This window comes from Vicugna pacos, chromosome 12, assembly GCF_048564905.1.
Source record: "Vicugna pacos chromosome 12, VicPac4, whole genome shotgun sequence".
NCBI classification, from domain to species: domain Eukaryota; kingdom Metazoa; phylum Chordata; class Mammalia; order Artiodactyla; family Camelidae; genus Vicugna; species Vicugna pacos.
In genome coordinates this window covers 21,731,840-21,754,875 of record NC_132998.1, presented here as the reverse complement: position 1 = coordinate 21,754,875, position 23,036 = coordinate 21,731,840, and the positions used below count along the sequence as shown (strand labels likewise).

General features: G+C 43.0%; 1 protein-coding gene across 1 annotated transcript in view; it reads right to left on the bottom strand.

Moving 5' to 3' along the window:
* RASSF3 (Ras association domain family member 3) overlaps positions 1-21,533 on the bottom strand; it is a 64,338-nt gene extending 42,805 nt beyond the window's left edge. The window contains exon 1 of the mRNA XM_031683115.2: positions 21,200-21,533. Coding sequence (XP_031538975.2) covers positions 21,200-21,310 — 111 coding nt within the window. The 5' untranslated portion in view covers positions 21,311-21,533. The remainder of the gene's footprint in view (positions 1-21,199) is intronic.
* Positions 21,534-23,036: the final 1,503 nt, after the last annotated feature.

Genomic DNA, 23,036 nt, shown 5'->3' with positions numbered 1-23,036 from the left:
GGGTGTGAGTGACTGACTTAATGCTTGGAGCTCACCCAGATCCTTTCAGTTTTCTTTCTGACCTGAAAGGAAAATAAACACTGAGCCATATACAACCAGCCTCTAGAGCTCTTTCATGTCCCACTCCTTGAAACAAATTTCCAAAGCCTTCTAGTTACAGGCTACTCTTTAAATTACAACAACCCACAGACATCCCCAGCTTCTTTGGAGTTGTGAGCAACCATCACGATCGTGATCATTTCCACCCATGTGGTACACGCATTTTTTTTAAGATGACAATGAGTACAATCAGTATGAAGACAAGAACGCTATAAATTCAAAAAGCTTCTTCTGAATGTTCATGGCAAATGTGCAATAGATGCAAAACTATAAATATATTTTTAGGAGTTTCATGGTAAACCTTAATATAAAAGGAGATACTGCCCATTTTCACAATCTGGTATCCGTCCCCCCTCCACATCGCCTGACTTCAGACTGGTCCATCCAGGGTTAACCTTAACCTTATGAGATTTCCCGTCCCTCGGTCCCAGACCCTCAGCCCAAGCTCCACGCAGGCCTCCTCTGATTTTGCTAATATGGCAGAGGCCCCCTAACTAGGCTGCTGCTTCCCCTACTCTCTTCACCACCTTTTTAAAGTGCAGGTTCTAACACCTGACAGCTCAGTTTCCATTCCTGGTTCCTCTATTCATCCGCTACTACTAAACCTCTCTGTGCCTCTCCTGTACAAAGAGAACCACCGTGCCGACTTTACTGAGTTCGCGTGAGGATGAAATGAATCAATAAAAGTGAAATGCACTGTAAGCAGGCCACAACCACGAGCCATCGTGGTCATCAACAGTCAGGGTGCCTCTTCCACGTCCATCAACAATGGTCTCTGAAAGGAAACCTCTTCTGCACTGTCTGCTCCACTGCTCACAGCGCTTCACTTCTGACACCAGACATGTGGGGGCTTCCCCTCAACACCAAGCAATTCTCCGCAGACACCACCTGGGTGTCCTACAATTCAATTCTGACACCATCTACCTGGGGTCAGCGCAGACCCCACAGGTTAAGAGCTCAGGACCGCAAGACTTCCTTCCCACTTCGGATGCCAACGGCAAGTCCAGGTTGTTTGTGCTTCTGACCAACTGGCTGTATATCAGGGGTTCCCACAACACCCAGCTGGAGTTCGATAATTTGCTAGACTGGCTCATACAACTCATCAAAGCACTTTATGTACTGTTACCTGTTTATCACAAACTCAGTAACAGCCAAACGGAAGAGAGGCACAGGGTAAGGTATGTGGTCAGGGCCTCAGAGCTTTCATGCCCTCTCCATGCCCTCTCCATGCCTGCCACCCTCCCAGCACCAGCCCTTGTTTACCAACCGGGAGGCTCTCCAAATCATTTCAGCTAAGATTTTTATGGAGGCTTCATTACGTTGGCATGACTGATTATCTCATGGGCCTCTGGTGACTGAACCCAATCTCCAGCCCCTCTCCCCTCCCCAGACCCACTAATCAGGTGCCTGGTGCCCCTGGCAACCAGCCCCTCAAAACTTAGGGGCTTTTCAGAAGCCACCACATTAACATAAACTCAGGTGTGGTTGAAAGGGGCTTATTATGAATAATGAAAGACACTCCTTTCACTTTTATCCCTCTTAACACTTAAGGAAATTCCAAGGGTTTTTAGAAGTTTTGTACCAGGAACAAATACACATTTCTTTTTATGTCACATTATCACAACAGCTCTTTTCGACTTTCCACTAGACATGGTGTTCTTGGGGGGAGGGACACTGGCTTACTCCTCTTTGAATCCCCATAGCCACACAGCACTGGGCATAAAGCAGGCCCTCAGTAAATTGTTTGCTGATACCACAGAAGCAGGCAAAGTAATTTCTCTTCTGAGGCATTAAATCAAAATGGAAGTAAGATAGTTCGACAGAGAGGAGCCAGGGGTTGAACAATCACTCACATCCCCACACAAATTCTAGACCGCCCACCACATTGCTGGAGATCCCAGAGATTTAAAGAATTAACTTCTGCGTCACTAACATTTCTACAGAACAACAGTATTACCTGCTTATACATTTTAGGAAGGAGAGCAGGAAATGTGGATTTTATGGGAGATCCCAAAGCAAGGCTCTACAAATTAGTATTTAGCTAAATGCAAACTAATCAGCCTATTTCCCGAAAAGAGATATAAACCACTTTAGTTGTTTTTTCTTTTTTTTTTAATCCATCTCTGGACACTGCATTAGACTAATTATTAAGCATCCACTGGTGCCAAAGCCGGGGAATAAAATGCAATATTACCACACACAAGACAGTATATCTCACCTTCAAAGACTTTTTCAAAAATGCAACCAGCTAGTCCCCATCAGTCTTCTAAACTCTCCCCAAAAAGAATAAACAAAAGCACTGACGTGTAGCCATTACAGGAAAACAGTATGGAGATTCCTCAAAAAAACCAAAAATAGACTTACCATATGATCCAGCAATCCCAAGCCTGGGCATATATCCGATGGAACTCTAATTTGAAATGATACATGCACTCCAATGTTCATAGCAGCAAAGCCATGCAATAGCTAAGACACGGAAACAACCTAAATGTCCATCAACAGAAAACTGGATAAAGAAGTTGTGATATATTCATACAATGGAATACTATTCGGCCATAAAAAGAATAAAATAATGCCATTTGCAGCAACATGGATGGACTTGGAGATCATCATTGTAAGTGAAGCCAGAAAGAGAAAGAAAAATACCATATGACATCACTCATATGTGGAATCTAAAAAGAAAAGAAAAAAGAGGGCGCTAATGAACTCATCTACAAGACAGAAACAGACTCACAGACATAGTAAATAATTTTATGGTTACCAGGGGAAAGATGGTGGGAAGGGATAAATTTGGGAGTTAGAGATTTGCAAAGCTTAACCACTATATATAAAAATAGATTAAAAAATAGGGAAGGTATAGCTCAAGTGGTAGAGTGCATGCTTAGCACACAGGTCTTAGGTTCAATCCCCAGTACCGCATCTTAAAATAAACAAACAAACCAAATTACTCCCCTAAAAAAAAAAAAACTTTAAAAAAAGATAAAAAACAAATTTCTTCTGTATAGCACAGGGAACTATATTCAATATCTTGTAATAACCTTTAATGAAAAAGATTATGAAAATGAATACATGTATGTATATGCATGACTGGGACATTATGCTGTACACCAGAATCTGACACATTGTAACTGACTATACTTCAATTAACAAAAAAAAAAGCACTGAAGAAACAGATTTTAACTAGAGAAGAAAAAACTATCAAGACAACAGCATTTCTACTGAAACTTGGTTAAATGTGTTTCCTAACGTCTTCTTGTCATGTTAATTTTGAGCTCTTTGGGAGACAGGTCCACATTCTGGTCATCAAAGGCTTTATTCTAAGAAAGTTAAAAATATACTGCAATGATCTGAGAAATTTACTTTTACAGTCCACATTCACATCAAGATTTATTCTTCTCTTGTTCTTTCAAATAAATCTTAACCACTTCCAATTCAAGGATGATGATCTCATGCTTCTAAATCTTTGTCTCTTGCCTGGACCTCTCTCCTGAGCACCAGACGCCTGGCTCTTGTTGTCAGCTGGATGGCTACTTAAATTTTCTATAAACGTGCCTAAAACTCAACTGTCCCACCTTCTCACTAAACCTGCTTCTCTTCCTCTTGTGCTGTTTCCACAACGGCGCCGCCATCCTCTCGGCCGCTTTCCACACCTCCCGCTCCTTTTTCCTCCTCTCCTTCCCCAGTGTGGTCACTCAGGTGCCAATCTGCCCACTCAACTTCTGGAATCCTCATCTCTCCCACCGCAACTGCCCAACCTCTAGCCCTGATGACCTCACCCACGTCACTGCAGCAGCCTACCAGACAAGGTCACTGCTTCTCTCAACTCTGCCATAAACTGCTTTCGGTTTCAAAATCAGAGAACACATTCCATTACTCCTCCCTGAATAGCACCTCCTTTCCCAGAAAACAAAAGCCCAAGTCCTCAGGCTGGGAAGCAAAGCCCTTCAGAACCAGCCAACCTTCCTTTTCCAGCCTTGACTCTCACCACACCCATAGGGTGACACCACCTGCCCCGCCCACAGCACCGGCTAGTCATCCAGGTACACAGCACTCCCTCTTCTGCCTCTGCGGGTTTCTCCACGCCCCGCCAGCCAGCCACGCAAACCCCCTCCTCCATCCAAGCCCATCTGCCACCAACTCAAACTCCTAGACACCTGTGGTAATCACGGACATGTCTCCAGATTTCACTCCTCCCCAGCTCTCCAAGAAGCCATCTTTCTAAGCAGTCCTCTTCCACTTCTGCTCCAAATACCATCCCTTCAACTGCGAGGGCAGCCACCCTCTTCAACAATCCCCTCTTCCTCACCTGCATCCTCACTGCCCAGACTCTTTCTGCTCAAGTCTCTCATCTAAAATTGATGACAACACCACCCCAACAAGCTTCCTCTACCTGCGGCCTCCTCATTTCATTACATTGTCCTCTCCCTCCCTGCCAAGCTTCAGGGAGCAGCAGCCTACATCCACTTTCCCCGGCTCAACTGCAAGGATCCTCTCCTCCTCCCACTGCGGTCTGACTGCATCCCCACACCCTGTTCCCCCAGGAGGCAAGAGGCACCCCTCCAGGTCTCCACAGACCTCCTACAGGCTCCCCCAGTCCTTCCTGGCTCTTCTGCAGTTGTCCTACTGACCAAGGGGCCTCGAGGCAGGACCCTGCCTCGGCTCCCGGATTCTCTTCCTATCTCTCTAGCCTTTTTTTTCCCCTAAAGCATAGTTGATTTACAGTGTTGTGTTAGTTTCTGGTGTACAGCAGGGTGATTCAGTTATATATATGTAAATTCTTTTTCATTATAGGTTATTATAAGATATTGAATGTATTTCCCTGTACTATATATTAGAACTTTGTTGTTTATCTATTTTATACATAGTAGTTTGTATCTGCTAATCCCAAACTCCTAAATTATTTTTTTAATTTATTGGGGGGTGGTTATTAGGTTTATTTTTATATCTTGATGGATGGAGGTACTGGGGATTGAACCCAGGACGTGTGCATGCTAAGCAGGCACTCTACCACTGAGCTATACCCTCCCCCCACCAAACTCCTAATTTATCTCTTCCCCCACCCTTTGCCTTTGGTAACCATAAATTTGTCTACTACCTCTGTGAGTCTCTTTTTGTTTTGTAAGTTTATTTGTATCACTTTTTTTAGATTCTACATATAAGTGGTATGTATTTGTCTTTCTGTCTGACTTACGTCAGTTAGTATGATAATCTCTAGGCCCATCCACATTGCTGCAAATGGCATTATTTTATTCTTTTCTATGGCTGAGTAGTATTCCATTGTGTGTGTCTGTGTGTGTATGTATATGTATATGTGTGTGTATGTATATATATACACACACACATACACCACAACTTCTTTATCCAGTCATCTGTCGGTGGACATTTAGGTTGCTTCCACATCTTGGCTATTGTAAATAATGCTGCTGTGAACACTAGGGTGGGTATATCTTTTTGAATTAGAGTAGAATTGTTGAATCATATGGTAGCTCTAGTTTTAGTTTAAGGACTCTCCATACTGTTTTCCATAGTGGCTGCACCAAATTACATTTCCACCAATAGTGCAGTATAGGAGGGTTCCCTTTTCTCTACACCCTCCCCAGCACTTATTGTTTGTAGCCACTCCTTCTTGATTCATCTCAGCAAACACACTCTGCTTCACCTACCCACCCCTTAAGCACTGGTGTCCTCCATGCTTCTGTCTGAAGACCCCATGGCTTCAACAAATCCCAAAGTGCTCTCTCCAGAGCACCATCTATCTTCTCCAGATCTTACGGACAACAAACCAAATAAACTTTGACACCCCACAGGCATCTTACAACACACATTCCCACATTCATCCATTCAACATTTATTGACTGCATGGGGTCAATTCATTGTCTGAACTCACCCTCCCCCCCAAATCTGACCATTCTTCTATATCCCCTTTCTTAGTGAATGACGGCATCTTCTTCCCAGTCACCCACACCAGCAGCCCCCGATTCATCCCTGACACCCACATTCAGTGCTACCAAACCCTCTCAAGTCAGCAAGAACTCCAGCCTGGCCCCACCTCCTTTCTCTCTCCCCACTCTCCCTGCCTGTTCCTCCTCAATAACTCAACAGCCACTGGGGACTAGCTAGAACTTACTCCTGAGGTGGACGTGACTGGATGCAACATGTACTGATAGCCACCAAGAACGGTTCTGCATTTCCAAGCAGCTTTTTAACTTTATATTTCTGTCTTTGGGGGAAACATAAATTATACATCTGGGAGAAATCTATTACTTTATAATGAAGCCTACATCTTCCCTTTTGATCACTAAAATTGTTAAAATTAGCAAGTGTCTAAATGAATGGAATGCCTATGTGTAAATTCAGAGACACTTCAAACAGTATTTAATGACTGTGATACTTAGGATCTGGAGACTCAGTGCTTTCTGACCACAAAATGCAAACATTTTGGTTCACATAAATCATTTTGGATAAACAACAAGGACCTACTGGACAGCACAGGGAACTATATGCAATTTCGTGTAATGAGCTGTAAGGAAAAAGAAACTGAAAATAGATATACGTATGTATGTATATGTATGACTGAATTCCTTTCCTGTACACCTGAAACTAACATTGTATATCGACTACACTTCAACAAAAAATTAAAATTTTTTGACACAATACTCATTTTTATAAGGCCAACGTTTAAAATCAAAACAAACACAAAATGTGAGCAGTTAATGAAATCAGCCATCTTTTCATATCATCACATCACACATTTTCCAAACTGAAAACGCATCACAAAAACTTCAGGGATACTAGGATACGTTTAATGAAAAGAACAGTTGTTGCTAGAAAAATAAGTTTTTATGATTTCCATGGCAGAAAGCAAAACTTGATGTAATTATGCATTTGAGCGTATTCCTTCCAGCTAAAATAGCCAAAATCTCCGAGTTTCCTTAAGTTAAAAGGAACCACTCCCACCCCACCTAGACATATATATATCCTTCTAAATTACCGATAATCCCTCAAATGTAAAAGTCCAATTTTAAGGAAATATCTTCCCCCAAAGGGTCTTGCTGAAATACCCTCTAAAGTATGTATGAAATTAGAAACATATGAGAGGAAGGTTCTAAATTGCCCAGATTAAAAATAATTCTTCTCTGGAAAGATAATGTCTCAATAATGAACCAAGTTAATCCTCACACTCATGAATCACTTGACATGGCCTCTAGGAAGCAAAGACCCCCCCATCCCTCAAGAATTTTCCTCTTGTCAGGACAGCGGTGCTTAAACACACCTGGAGCAATCAGAGGCTGAGAGATTGTAAGAAATGAAGCTTGAATTGGGTATTTCAGGATAAGCGAATGGAGAGGCTGGTTATGAGTGTGGACAAGGGGATAGAAGTTTCTGGAAGCCTCGCATCTGGATATGTTGTAGTGGACAATACTCTGATAGGACTTAACTTGCCAGAAGTTTTCCAGGAACATGCCTGGCAAGGATACGTGCAGTTGGAATAAAGGAGATACTAGAAACAAAAGAAAAAAATTAACTCTTCCAAAGGAAAGGAATTCGCACTTCCTCACCCACAAACGCAGCACCAGCCCGCAAGCACTCAGCCTCAGGGAGCGCAGGGGCCCGACCCCGCGCAGTCTCGGCGAGCAGATGACTCTCCCACATTCATCCTGCCCTGTCTCTGAGGAATGCGGCACTGCTGGTGGGCTCTTTCCTAAATAGTTCTTGACACTATATTTATAACTCCTGCAATACAGACGTTCACAACAATGAAGTATTCCCTTTGGCTTGCATGAAGCCCGTTTTTGTCGGCAGTACATATGGGTAAATGAAATACACCATACACGGACCCTCTCTGATTCTTTCCCAAGATGTTCCTTCATCAGGAAAGAAATAATTCCACATAGTCTACACATTTCTCAAACAATGATTAGCCAATTCACTTCACTTCAACCCCACCCGACCAGATATGACCTAAGATAACTGTTTCCAAACAAATTCATTTGGCATCTCGAGACATTTCATGGACTCTCTTTCAAGCCTTATCTCTGTTACCTTCCCTTCCAATGAGGAATTTAGAGCTAGACTAAGTTAACTATTTGTCACAGAACTGGACAGGGCCGTTGAGGAAGAAAACTGAAGCCCAAAGGAGCTAAGTAACTCCCGACGTTATATCTGCTAGTTAGCAAAGGGCCAGGCTGAGGTCTCCCCGTCCCCAGCCCCGGGTACTTTCCATTTCACCTAAATGTCTCACTTTCACACGATACAGAACCTACGACCATTGTTTATCATTACTCCTCTTGAAACCAATAAAAATCTGTTTCACTACCGTCACCCAAGTTCTTCTTCTTGATTATAATTCAGACGCAAGTCCGATCAAATGAAACTCAGGTGGTCAATTAACAAACACTGACAGGCCCCCCTGTGCCTGAGCCAAGCACCACACGAGCCATGAAGACGCAGCGGTGGGCAGGACAGACGTGGTTGCCCTCGGGAAGCTCACAGACAGGACAATCTGGAAGGCTTAAAACCAAATTTACTCGGGTCCCTGATGCATCCAATAATGAACTAGGATGTCATCTTTTTCCAAAGCATCCAAGCACTTCATAAACACCACAATCAATTCATAAAGTAATTTAAACTTGCTTAGAAATAACTGTTCAAGTCCCCAAACACATATCACCACTTTGCAGATAAAAAGAGACATACATGAGTGAGATGAGGGAATAAATTCACTTTTCAAAATTATCAAGTGTCACCTCCAATACTGTGATAGGCTGAGAACTTACAGTTTATATGAGACAAGATATATATTAAAAAGGGAGATAATTTTACAGTAATCTCTAAACATACCTGTGACATTATCATACTTGCAATTATTGTAACAATTTATAATCTAGGAGAACTTTCCCCACACATTATCTCATTTAACCCCCTCTATAATATTTTGTATTAAAGAGTCCCAAACTGACACTCAAGGAAGTTAAGGAACCTGCTCCAGCTCTCAGAACTGGTAAATGACAGATCAGAAAGCAATAGCTTCCCAATCTTAGATCCCTGGACCTTTCTATTGAAGCCACTGTCTCAGTAAAAGCTCCTACCGAACTGTTTTAAACTGATCATGCTAATAACAGTAGAAATAATACTGGTTAATATTAGTTTATTGAACATGTACTCAAATGCCATTTACTGTCCCAAATTAAAAGCTTTTAAAGTGATTAAAAGTCTTTACGACAGTATTCAGAATTAACATAAAGCCAGTTTCAGGCAATCAATTTATTGCAAGAAACACACAACCAAAAGGAGGGGAGGTTGGGGGCAGAGAGGGAGTAGCAAACCCCAGGAGGCTCACGTGGCCCAAAGGAAGAGGTTTCCCATCAGATTCCAAAACTCATACCAGTTTCACAGGGCATAAATGACCTCGGAAGGGTTAGCCAAGCAGACCACATGACTCGCTGAGCTTCTTTAATGGGTGCATTCAAATTCTGCATAAGCAAGCTTGTTTCCAAACTGCGGATGCATCCAGCAACACTGAAATGCCTTGGAGAGGAGATGACGCAGCGGGCGGGAGAGCCGGCCACCCTGCGTGGAGTGGGACCCGGCAACAGCCACAGCAACGCCCTTGCAACACATTACACAGTTCACATAAATTATCTCATCCGATTCGACCTTATGAAAACCAGAAACAAGACAGTGAAGTGACTAAGTCCCTAAACAATGAGCACCAGGCGACTTAGACCTTCTGGAAGAAAAAGGAAAGCCCCTAGGAAGAACTAGTCCCGCAGTGGTCACCGGGTCAATCCAGCAGCCTTGAGCAAAACTGCAGCTAGAATCCGGCAGTCACAGGCAGATGAGAGGGGGGAACAGAGGAAACTGAAAAGAAAAAAGCTTTCACACCATATGTTAACTTTTACATAAAGGCGTGGGCCAAAGAACTCCACTGTCATATGCCTGCTCATTCTCTTTCCACTGGGGTGGCTTGCTTTAAAGGAAAAAGAAGTGGGTGAAGACTCTGATAGGTAGCCTCAGGCTTGGTCAGGAGGAATCAGCCCCTTTACCAGCAAACAAAGGCACTACAGTGATACAGAAGGGGAAAAAAAAGAAAAAGAAAAATGAAACGTCCAGGAATGACTGAAGCTTCTTCCTGATCAATTACATTGAGGCTCTCCATTTATTTTGGTCCATAAAATCAAAGAGACACAACCTGATTTCCTGCCATCTTTCATTCTTTGGTTGAATTATTAGGTTCACTTCAAATCTCTCTCAACCACTGTCAGTTCTCCACTCAACCTAGTACCTTCAAAGTACATGATTATGTACAGTAAGAGCTTTTAAAACTAATAATTGCTAATATTTATTACTGCTAATTATGTGCCAGGAACACTACTGCTCCATGATGAAGAAACTGAGGCTTAAAGAGGTGCAATGACTTGCCCAGGACAACACAGGTAGCACTGATTGAACTCAGGCTGCCTCATACAACTGCTTGCAATCAATCAACCAATCAATCTATAAATCGATCAAGAACACACTGTCCTTTCAGCCCATAACAAAATCCAGTCCCTTTTTACCTAAATAGTAATAGCCTCACCTGAAAAGATCAAGATCCACTTTATTTTTTTTATAAAGATTTATGTATTTATTTTTATTGAAGTATAGTTGATGTACAATATTCTAAAGTTACAGGTACACATGTAGTGATTCGTAATATTTAAAGGTTATACTCATTTATAGTCATAAAATACTCGCTATATTCCCCATTGTACAATATATCCTTGTAGCTTAATTTATACCTAAAAGTTTGCACCTCCTAGTCCCCTACCCCTATACTGCCCCTCCTTTACCCCTACATTGCCCCCTATCCCTATATGGCCCTTCTCCCCTAAGATCCATTTTAATTAAAACTGCCCAGGACTACACGTGGTGAGAATGGATTTCACGTTGATTTGCTGATATTGCTGCTAGGTCTGCCTTTCTTGCAAGGTACTCCTCCTACATGACCCACCTCCAAATCCTCTCCAACAAACGGCAGGAACAATTATGCTTTGGGTACAGTTTACAGAACACATTTCCTCCAGCTAAGACCCACAGGGCAGCAGAGGACCAGGCCCCACACCTCAGCACAGCAGCGCCACCCCGCTCAATCCAACCGCCTGCACCACATGGCCAGCACAGGCCATTAGGGAAAGCAAGAAAGGAATTTTCAAACTTCAGAAAGATCTGAAAGGGCAGTACTTCCCCTCAAAGGAAAACTGGCAAGAAAGAGCAGTCCACGAGCCCATTTAAACAAACAGAAACAGGCCTTAAGTGGACAAAAGTAATATTATTGTTTCTTTAAACCACCTACATAATATTTACATTTTCCCATAGCTGGGAAATCACTGACTACAGCCAAGTAACCCCTGAATTCACCTCTGCCATGCTATTAAACCTGGATCTGCTTACGGCCTAAACCAATAAAACTCCTGTTTAATTTCTCAAAGTTCCACTGAAACTGGAATCCAAATAAACCAATTCAATTTTTATTCCCTTGGAAAGCTCCTTTAACTGTAAAACACTATGGAATGTTCAACTTCATTTTGGTGTTGGTATTTTTTTCTCCTATGTAACGTGTGTAGCTATGTTGTTTTCTATTTTCATAAAAATTTTTTGGTTTGTTTGTTTTGCCATTTGAGAACTATACCAGAGACACATAAATTTCTATGGCTTAATTAGCAAATTATCAAAAAATATTCCTGGAAACAATCATTTGGGGGAAATTTTCAGGGTAAGTTTGAGTTGTCTAAGAATAACATACCTAAAGTCAAACTCCTCGCATCCTTTTATAAAAGATTTAATTAAGATTCACTTAAGATATCCTGAAAGAAGAAAAAAATTAAATGAGGGCAAACTAGCTGTTAATCAGATTATAAGAGATTAAGCAACCATTTTCGACACAGGTGAACCTTAATGTAGACTGTGAGGCCAGATCTCATCCAATTGCAGTTTTTCAACCGAAGACAACAGCTTATAAGTAAACAGTATAAAGACCCTCTTTTGTAGGTGGAGTTTTTTAGTAGTTTGTCCTAAACTTTTATCAATTCCTAGTCTATTTATAAAAGAACTTGGATTCTTCCAAATTCTACCATCATGGTTGGAAAACTGACGCTACATTTGTTGAAATTCAAAGAGAAACAAGCACTCCCAGTCACCCTTTGCCACATGGTTAGTAAGCGACACATCATCATCCAGCTCCCATCCTCTGTATTCCACAGTGTATTCACAGGACGCTGATGCTTTCTTAGCCATGCCTTTCCTGTGTTGTAATTATAGGAATAGAAAGTATTTTGCTCTGAGTTTCAGTGATGTCAGCCTGAAACACACTCTTAAAAGTATTTCAAAAGGCCAGAATATGCAATGTCCCTTTGGTACAAACAAAGTCAAAAATAACCTGAAGTTCAGCTGACCACAAAAAAGGGGAAGCATCTACCCAGCTAAATATGCATGAGACTCACAGAGCTCGCTCAAGATTTCCACCTACCCAACAAATGGTCAAAGGCCACGAACAGCGTTCACAGCAAGAGGAAGATCCACTCAGAAGTGCAAAAAAAAAAAATTTAAATTCACTGTTAGTTAAAGGAATGCAAATCAAATAACAATGGGATGTCTTTAGGAAATTTTTCCTCTATCTTAATGACTACATTCAGTGGAGCTAAGGATGCAATGAAACTAGATCAAAATATAGCCTTAAATCAGCAACAAATAACTAGAGCCATAAAAATGGTTAGTCCCTCAGGCTCCCTCCATTCTGCACATCTATCCTTAAAAAAAAAATCCACAATGGTAAAGGTTTCTTGCTTAAGATGTTCACTGGAGTCTTATGTATAAGAGCAAAAGTTAGAAACATCCATGTTTGCCCTCACTTGAGGAATAATGCCTATTCAACAAAATACAACGTAGACAATAAAATGATGGTTGAAATCCTGCAGCAGTATCTCATAATTCTATGCTGAAATAGCAGGATTCAAATCTGTCAGTACAGCACTCCTCAGAAAATTAAAAATACAATTATCATACGACTCAGCAATGCCACTTCTGGGTATATGCCTGAAATAACTGAAAGCAGGGTCTCTAAGAGGTATCTGTACACTCATGTTCATAGCAGCACTATTCACAATACCAAAAGGTGGAAGCAGCAAATATCCACGGACTGACTAATGGATAAACAAAGTGAGATCTACACACACAATGGAGTATTATTCAGACTTAAAGGAAAGAAATTCTGACACATAGATGAACTTCAGATACATTATGCTAAGTGAAATAAGCCAGTCACAAGACGACAAATGATATGATTCCACTTGTGAGAGACATCTACAACAGTCAAACTTAGAGAAAAAAGAATGCTGACTGCCAGGAGCTGGCAGGGAGGAGAAAATGGGGAATTATAGTTTAATGGGGACAGACTTTCAGTCTCCAAGATGAAGAAGTTCTGACAATTGGATACACAACAGTGTAAATATACTTAACACTACTGAACACGTAAAGATGGTTTCGATGGCAAATTTTATGTTATGTGTATTACATCACAATTTTTTAAGATGTCAGTACAGTATGATTATACACGTGCAAAACAAATTTTAAAAACTGGAAAACAATTCTGCAAAATAATATTTATATATATTAATATCTGTGATGTGATTTTGAGCACTCTTATTTTTTAAAAATGTAAGAACTTATTGCTCTAGCTACCTATAAAATCTTAAAATCCTTCTATTACTAACAACATGCTTATGAGAAATTACTTAATTTTAGCATATACAAAACAAAGATGGTGCCAAATTTTGAACTAAGATCTTGCTCTTTATTATGGATGAGAGTTGATCTAACTAAACTCCTTAAGAGGTTTCAAGGTCTTATTCACCAAATCCCTAGCACCAGTCTAGCCCACTGTGAATATTCAGTAAACACTTGAGAAATGAATTTAGAAAACTCCTTTCACAATTTTAACACACACAAACAGTTTACCCAAACTGCACTAATTTCATGAAATCATTTTGCTGATTACATTGTAAACTTTCAATCCAGGATCTTCTAAAGCTATTCTTTTGGTCTCCAATTCCCCAGTTCATCCTTTTTCCTCCTCTAATTACCTCACTTTGTTTAGTATTTGGAAAAAGAACTGAGTGCTGCAATATATAATTAGTAAATTATCTTAGCTGATGGAATCATGTAGCAGCAGTGAGCAATTACAGCCCATAAAACGCAGATTACTCTAGTTGTTTTTATACGCTATGAAAGGATGAGCCCTCTCCTCTACACACTGAAGGCGGAGCTGCAGCTAGAATGCCATTAGGATGGTTTTATCCTATCAGTTTATAAGTGAAGAAAGGTGAGTCCCACACAAACAAGTTTCACAACCCCAAAATGCTGGTGTGTGTGACCCAAGCCAGGCTGAAACTATTCCCGAGAGAAAAGGGCAAGTTCCCCTCCACACAGAAAACTCCTCCCAGGGCGCCCAGCTGCACCCCACCATCCATCTGCAGGCATCTAGAGGATGGAGCCTCACACCCCTGGCAAGAGTTAGCGCTGTTTACGCAAACTGCGTTGTCCAACAGAGATATAATGTGAGCCACTAACTTTAAATTTCCCAATAGCCACGTTAAAAAATAAACAGGTAAAAATTAATTTTATTTAACTCGATATAGCCAAAATATTTCAAAATGTAATCAGTATTTTAAAGTCATTGTGATACATTTTACATTCTCTTCCCTTTGTCTTGGAAATCCAGTGTGTATTTCGGACTTACAGCAATTCTCAAATCAGGTGAGCCACATTTCAAGTGCTCAACAGCCATGTGTGGCTAATAACTACCCCTATGTGGGCAACACAGTTTTAGAATAATGGTAACTTCTATTTTGTGACATCTTTACATTTATTTCACATTTTAATCTTTTTTTTTTTAATGGGCTCTGACATCTCTTTCCTGGTGGGTATCTGACCTTATTTAAAAAAATAAAAAGTTAACAAGTAAACAAAAACCACTTGACTAGCCACTGATAGCCAAACCAGAACTATAGGATGATTACATTTCTGCTGTAACACAGTCATCCCCAATTTTAAGACAGATGTCAACAGAGAAATGTGTTTTATTTTACAGGGATACACATCTGTCAACATTTCCATCTAAATAGACGGAATAGCTTTACCAGACGTTGCACACTAGGAGTGTTCCTGAAAAACCGTTCACAGATAGAAGTTGCCTTTTACTAAAGGAGCAAACTCTGTAAAGAAAAATGAGAGATGTTTTTACTTTGTCTATTTGATAAGCTTTTAAAAAATTTTACTAAGTGGGAGGGTATAGCTAAGTGGTAGAGTGCTTGTTTAGCATGCACGAGGTCCTAGGTTCAATCCCCAGGAGTTCCATTAAAATAATAAGCAAATAAATTTTCAAAACCTAATTATCACCACCACCCCCCAAAAAAAAAACCCTAAAAATATTACTAAATGAGGCTAGGGACATTGTTTTTTTCACTGCTCTGTAGGTGTGAGGCAGTTCTGCTCACATGTCACCTTCTTAGAGAAGTCTTCCTGAATCACCAATTCCAAGCAGGCAGCCATCCCCTCACCTCTCTGCTCTTGCCTTTCATAATGAAAATAGTTTCCAAAAATAACCTCAGTCGTTGAATGAATGAATGAATGATGGGCTTTATTAAAATAAGGGGAAAATATATATAAAGTGAGTCATATTTAAACTAATAGTAACAGATATATCACCATCATTGTCCATTTTTAAATGACTACCATATGTAAGATACTGTGGAGGTTTATGGCCCAGTTGGGAGAGGGGGAAATAGTGCTCATCTGTGTATAAAGGAAAACTCACAGTACCAAGTACTAGGACTTCCACCCAAAATGATGAGTAGGGTTTCATTCATTCAAGCGCCTACCAAGTGCCAGGCATTTCTTTTACACACTGGGTGAATAGGCTAGTCTCTGTCCTAAGCAAAGTGTAATAACAAATTATATCTCTTGCTATGAAGGGAAAGAGCAGAAGACTTTAAAAGGGAAGGGTTCCTACTTTGGGTTGGTGGCAAGGGAAGATGCCTCTGAGAAGGTGACATGGAAGCTGACAAGGGAAAAAGAACTGAGGGAAGCAATTCCAGGCCCAGGTTCTGTGATGGGGAATAACCAAGATCCTGAAAAGAACTGAAGAAGGCTAACATGTTGACTAGAGTCCTCATACGGGCTGTTATTTAAATGTTGTTGCATCAAAGAGTGAACAGCGGGCGGGCCTTGTGGTACAGGCAATGCTTGCTTAGCCAGATTAAAACCTACCAGACAACGTATATATCAGCTCTTCAATGAGACCAGGATGCAAACCAGCCAAGTTAGCCAAGATGTATCTTCGCAAGTATCTATCTTATAACATCCTATGCTGTCTTTCACCATCCCTTCTGAAGAGGGGCCCAGCTAGCTAATGGCCCGGGGACAAATCAGAAGTGAAAGGCTTGCCGCAAACTGGGGCCTTTATCAAAAGACAGCAATTCAAGTGAGAGGCTGAGAGTAAGCAAGCCCTGATGCTCCAGGCTAGGAAAGGGTGATCAGGCCACACTAAAAGCACTCGGTCAGCCTCGGGTTTTTGGTTTTGGGGTTTTTTTTTTTTTCATCCCAGAAAAAGGAATGTTTACAGTATGACATGCACTGACTGCCAAAGGAAGTCTAAAAAGAATAACCACATTATTGGATATTTTTAGCTTTTCTTTTCATAAATGTTTTGTGTCATTGCTTTCCAAATAATTCCAAATCTTGCAAGTTGGCCAGAAGGAGAAATGGGGGCAGAGAGTGTATTGTTTATGTATGTGGGTATATAAGACTGGTGACTAATTTTCTTTTGAAATTCAGTTAAAGGAATGAGTCTCTGTGAGTCCTGCTCACACAAACACAAAATTCCAGTGGATTAATACTGTGTAAGAACAGAATACATCAGACATGGCGACAAGATGTGCAAGTGACTGTGCACCCGGCAAAATGACTGTTGGGAATGTTTATATTCAATAAACATATAGGGATGCAATGTTAGTATAAAAGTAGATCCAAAATACCTTTGATGTTTTAAACTACTATTCTTTGCTCCTCCCCACCAGCCATCTATAGCCAAAACTTCTAACGGAAACACTGAATAAAATAGTGCAACTCATTACTGTTGATTCTAGCAATAAGACACAGAAACAGAGAACCACAAAAATATTTCAATTATAATTTTAAAAAACCCGTGGGCAAACTTGAGTCCTGTTATATGAAAAATCTCAGTCTTGCCTATTTAAACCATTCTTCAGCGTAACTTTTTTAAAGGTGGGGACGGTTCAGAAAAATTTCAAGTTCTTCAATACTTCTTGACTATTCAACTTCTAAAGCGAACACAGTGTCATTTCCTGATTCCTATTAACTGTCAAAGGCTCAAGAAGAAACCTGATCACCCCTCAGCTTACAGAAAAAAACAGAGTCAGGCATGCTCCGGTAGATTACATTAAAAGTTTAGTCCATTTCTACTTTTGGAAGCCTGAATGTGTAGAAAAGGAAAATTATGAATTACAGAACTGCTGCGTTCTTGTTTCTGCACGAAACAAAAGTGAACCCACAAGTATGAATTAGGAACACTGTAATGAAGATGTGTGCAGGACAGGGGGGTCAAAATTTTAAGAAACTCCTAAATTACAGGTGTCCATTTTGCAAAAGAAAAACGGAATTTTAAAATTACATTTTACAGCTGAGAAGCAGCAAAAAGGAGAGCACAGTTTGAGTCAGCAAAACTTGAGCTCTGCCTTTCTCCTACATAAGTGTGGGCCTTTGGCGAATCACTTAACAAGGCCTTACCCTTCATTAGGTTAATGTTGATAGAGGGTTCTTGGGAGAATCATAAGACAGGGTACAATGAAAACCCGTAAAGAGCCAATAATTATCAAACCAAGAAAGCATTCATCCTTTTTGAGGGGGGACGGTGGGTTTATTTATTTATTTATTTATTTATTAACAGAGGTACTAGTCCCCAGGATCTCACGCATGCTAAGCATATGCTCTACCACTGAGCTATACCCAGCTATGGTTCCCTCTTCCATTTTCATTCAACGTTCACTGACCAACCACTGAGGGAGGCCCTGAGGATACAGCAGTAAGCATGACATTCACTCAAACTCTCACAAAAAGGGGAATGCATTCATTCCCTTTACATCCTTCAGACAGGTTTTTAAGCCTTTGCTTTCTTTTTTTTTTTCTTAAAGAGGGTACCAATACAAAATAAGAAAGAAAATGATAATATTTTTGTTATTGTTGGAGACAGAAAGAAGTTGGGCTATGTTCCTTTGCCTGGCAAGAGAAGAAAGAAATTTCTCACCTTCCCTCCTGCTTTCTCTCCATCCTGCATTTACCACAAACATCTTGCTTTCTCCGGATATTGTCGGGAGTTCTAGAAACCACATTTTCCTGGCTTTTGCACCAGGTGGTACAGAACCAAAGATACCACTATTATCAGTACATCCTTATGGCAACACCTCTAAGAGAAATGATAAATTTCACTTGCACACTATACATCAGATGTGTTTACCCAATTCTCAGAATCACCAGTACAGAAATTGAAAAAAAGGCTTCTCTAACTTTAGATAAAAGAAATGTTCGGTATTAAGAGTTCCTTGCTTTAAATTATGATAAGTTTTACTTCCTTAACTCACAAATCTTATCAGATTCACTCTTTAAATAAACCAAAATGCCCACAAAAATTCAGTTAGAACACTTTCTCCAACTGGCAAATTAAGTCCTCTACCTCAGTACCGTGCAGTACCGTGTTTAGAAGGGGAAACACACAGGCAATAAAGCTTCACAAAACACCATGAAGCTCTTTAAGCAAAGGTCTAGGTCTTAACCATCCTGATTTTCAGCACAGACTTCATACTGATGTTAAATTAATTCTAAATGCTAAATAAGTAACATAAGTATCATACATATTAGATGAATATTACATAAATTAATGAGTATAACACTGTATGTGTTTCAATCCAGAAAAAAATACTTACTTTTTAAAGCACTAAAGCACTCTCATACAAGTTTAACCTGGATACTTTGGCCCTTGTCAAGAAGCATCTCACACCTGGAGAATCCAAGACCAGCCAGTTTTTCTGGAGATGCTAGTCACCTTTGGAAGAGACTTCAAACTAGCGCAACCATCTCTGACAATGTCTACTGAGAGTGTCAAAAATTAACAGCTACATAAATGGAAGGAGAAAACAGAAAGTAGAGAAGGGAAAGAAAGGGGAGGCCAAGAAAGACAGAGAAAAGCAAAGTGCATAAGGAAATACAATTCTTCTAATGAATAATTTGGCGAGGGGCTGGGTGGGGGGAGGCTAGGTATTTCTGACTTCCAAACTTCACAGCAAACTCATGTCATTAGAATACACTCTACTGAATACAAAGTGTCACTTGCTATGGGGGGTGCTCCCCGCCCCCCTAAATTCACATGATGAAGCCCTAATGTGATAGGATTTGAGTTGAGGCCTTTGGGAGGTTATCAGGTCTTGAGGATGAGAGGAAGAGAGGCAGCCCTCTCTCCATGTGAGGACACTGCCAGAAGTCAGCTGTCTCCCAGCCAGGAAGTGGCCCTCATCAGAACGCAAAATGCTGGCACCCAGATCTCCGACTTCTAGCCACCGGAACTGTCAGAAATACAAAGTTGTTAAGTCACCTAGCCTTGGGCATTTGTTATAGAAGCCACGGCTGACTAAGCCAGCATTTAAAGTGACTAGTAAATAGTACGGCCTTAAGCCTTGGAAACAACAAAGAGGGGAGGCCTATTGAACCAGGACTTCACGCGGGATTATCTGCTACTGAGTAAGGGCACCTGACTTCACTCTTGCCCTTCCCTATCCCCCTCCCCCTCCTTCTGCTTTGGTAGTTAAGAGATTCAAACGACTAGAACTTCCGAATCCTAAAAATTTTGAAATTCGACCTCAGAAAGTACTTAAATAAACTTAAAAGGCCTGGCAAGGAAACTCTGACATATTACTCTGTCCTCACCACTCCCATAACCCATCATCCGGCCCTGAACGATTTTCCTTGCTTCTAGTATCCAGAACTAAGTTTGACGGCAATGTTCGGCGTGCGCCTGCTGTTTCTGAAGAGCACCCAATTTGTTCCATTCCAGCCTTCTCTAATCTGTTACGAGCACGTCTGGGTTGGCAAGGCTTCCTCGGTGTGGCTTCCAGGGCCAGGAGGCCGCCGGGTTCAAGCTCCAGACTCAGAAGTCTGCCCAAGTGTCCCGTTTCGGAGTAGCCTCCCCGAAAGACACTGTCACGGTCGGTAAAACCGGCCCAAGCTCCCTTCCCATCTTTTCCCAAGTCATGCTTCTCACCGCACACTTCCTCCAAAAAAGGAAGAAACCAGCCGTTAAGGCTCAGCTTTCTCCGGCTGGTCCTACCTAGCACCGGAACTTGTTTGCAAAACATTCGAGGCTCCTATAAACTTGACTTTACTGGAAACGCAACTTTGACTCCCGCCACCAAGATTTAGCGCCTGCTAAGGTCAGGCTCCGCGTTTCTCTCAGCACTACCCCCAACCCCCGCCTCCAGAGGCTCCCGGACCGGGAAGGTAGCGGAGGCCAGGTTTCCACGGCCACTCCTAGCTGTTCCATGGCCCCCAAACTAATTAGGGGGCCACAGGCCAGTGAACGGACTAATAGTGGGGGCCGGCGTGAGGACCGGATCACTGACTCTGCAGGGGCGCGAAGGGCGTCCCGGGGCGCAGGGGAAACGGGGAGTGGCCGAGGGGCGCCTTCTGGCTCTCAGAACTGCTTCCCAGCCGCCTGCCGCCCGAGGCGGAGCCACAGTGGCCATCTGGCGCAGCCTCCCCGCCCTTCCTCCAGCTTCCCTCCCCAGGACGCCCAGCGCACGCCGGCAGGCACAAGCTCAGGGCACTACCCTGGGATCCGAAAAGGCAGAAACCCCTTCTCCACGGGCCCCTTCTCCTTCCCCACGAACATCCCCCGCGCGCCCCGCGGAGACACGTGGAGTTGGGGTCCCGCCGCTCAAGATCCCCCGGGAGCGATCCGGCGCGGACTACAGCGCCTACCAGAAACGCCACTCACTTGCTGGCCGGTGCGGGGCTTGCCCTGGGGCGCTCTCCTGAAGAAGGAGGTCCTGGCGGTGAAGAAGAAGTCCTCGGCGTCCTCCTCCAGGCTGCTGTAGCCGCTGCTCATGCTGCTGGTCCCGTCGCGCGCGGGCCGCCTCCCCGGGGCGCAGGCGGCCAGGCAGGGGGTGCCGCGCCCGCCCGCCCCGCGAGGTTCCCGGCGCGCGGCCCCGAGCCGCCGGCGGGTCCTCCTGCTGCAGCTGCGGCCGCCGCTCAATCCGGCCGTGCCGGCCCCTCCCGCCGCCTCCCGGCTTCCCCGCCCGGTTCCCCGCTCTGCCCGGGCCCTGAAGTGCCCAGCGACCCCGCCCCCCAGGGCCCCGCCCCCACCCCGCGGGCCCCGCCCCCTGAGGCCAGGGACGCTCTCCACGCGGTCGTGGCACTCCCTGCGCGGACGCAGGTGGGGGCGGGACGGTTTTAGGCGCGCTGCTCTTCCCTAGCAAGTTTGGGGAGCCCGAGGATCCCACTTCGATGGCTGCGTCCGGTGCGGCTGTGCTCCGGGTTGCTTCCCCCACCTCCCGGAAACTGCCAATTCCTCAGCTTTCAGTCCACCCGTCGTCCCCCGCCCGGCGCTCGGGCTTGGGGGCGGGCCCAAGCTGAGCAGGGAACTTTCTCCGCTGTCCCTGCCCCGCTCGCCCCCTCCCGGGGTCCAGCGGCTGGCGGTGGAGATAGCGCGGCTGAGGGACCCCCAGACCCTCGGGGGTCCTACCGCCGTTTCGCCCGGTCCTGACCTCCGGCAGTTCGGCCCTCCAGGAGGGTTAAAGTTAGCTGAGATGAGTGGGGAGGTAACGACTGGGTCGAGTTTATTCAAATGAAAACATCCTTTCCGGAAATTAAGTTGAGCTTCGGTCTTTCCCTCTCGCCCTTCTTTCTAGTGAGGATTCATTCCCAGATGAGGACGGCCAAGGTCATTATGACATTAGAGGCCACCAGGTGCGAAGGGGGGTGATCTAGTTATGCAGTTCGAGTACTGATTAATTAAACGTGCTTTTTAATTGTCCCCTTCCACAATCCGCTTTAAACTTACAAGGCACGGTTTTAGTGTTGGGGTGAAGGGTTCAGGGAACTCTATTCGCCCTCCTCAAAAAAAAAAAGTTCCCTATTTTCTGAATCCTTCCAGTCAGCTAATCCTCTTAAAATGCAGAATTTTCCTCCAAGCCACCTGTGGGTGATTGATAGTTATTTACACCTTGGCGTTATTGAGTTGATTTAAATCAAACTAATTTCCTTGCAGAGATCCTGACTGAAAGATTGTTTTGAAGCTTCAGCCCTGCTAGTAAGCCGGCTTTAGGAGAGGGTTCATTAGAAGGGCTGGAGAAGGGTTAGAAAACAAAATTTTCACCTACGATAGCTAGACTTTCTTGCATTATCGCCTATAATCCTGAAAACAACTCTGTAAGGTAGTTAATACTATTTTATGCTCATATTAAACCTAAAGCAGCTGAGGCTGAAAGAGCAAGGGAGCTGTCGGTGGCAGGGCTGGGATCATTCCGATACCCTTCTAAGTCCTGTGCTTGGTCCGTGGTCAACGATGGTCACTTGTGGACTAGTGGGAGAGAGAGCTGGCCCAGAGATGACAGAACAGGAGAGAACTGGCTCTTGAGTCACCCTATACCCAGGCAGAAAGGCTTGCTAACCTGCTGTATCATCCTTCAGGTTTACACTTCCAGCTTACAAAGTTGTCTATTAACCCAAGTGATTCGCAGCAACTCCAGGAGGCAGGCCTTGGAGTTACAGCCCATTTTAAAGATCTTGCAACGTTAAAGATTTCTTCCCAGCCTCACAAATACTGAACAATT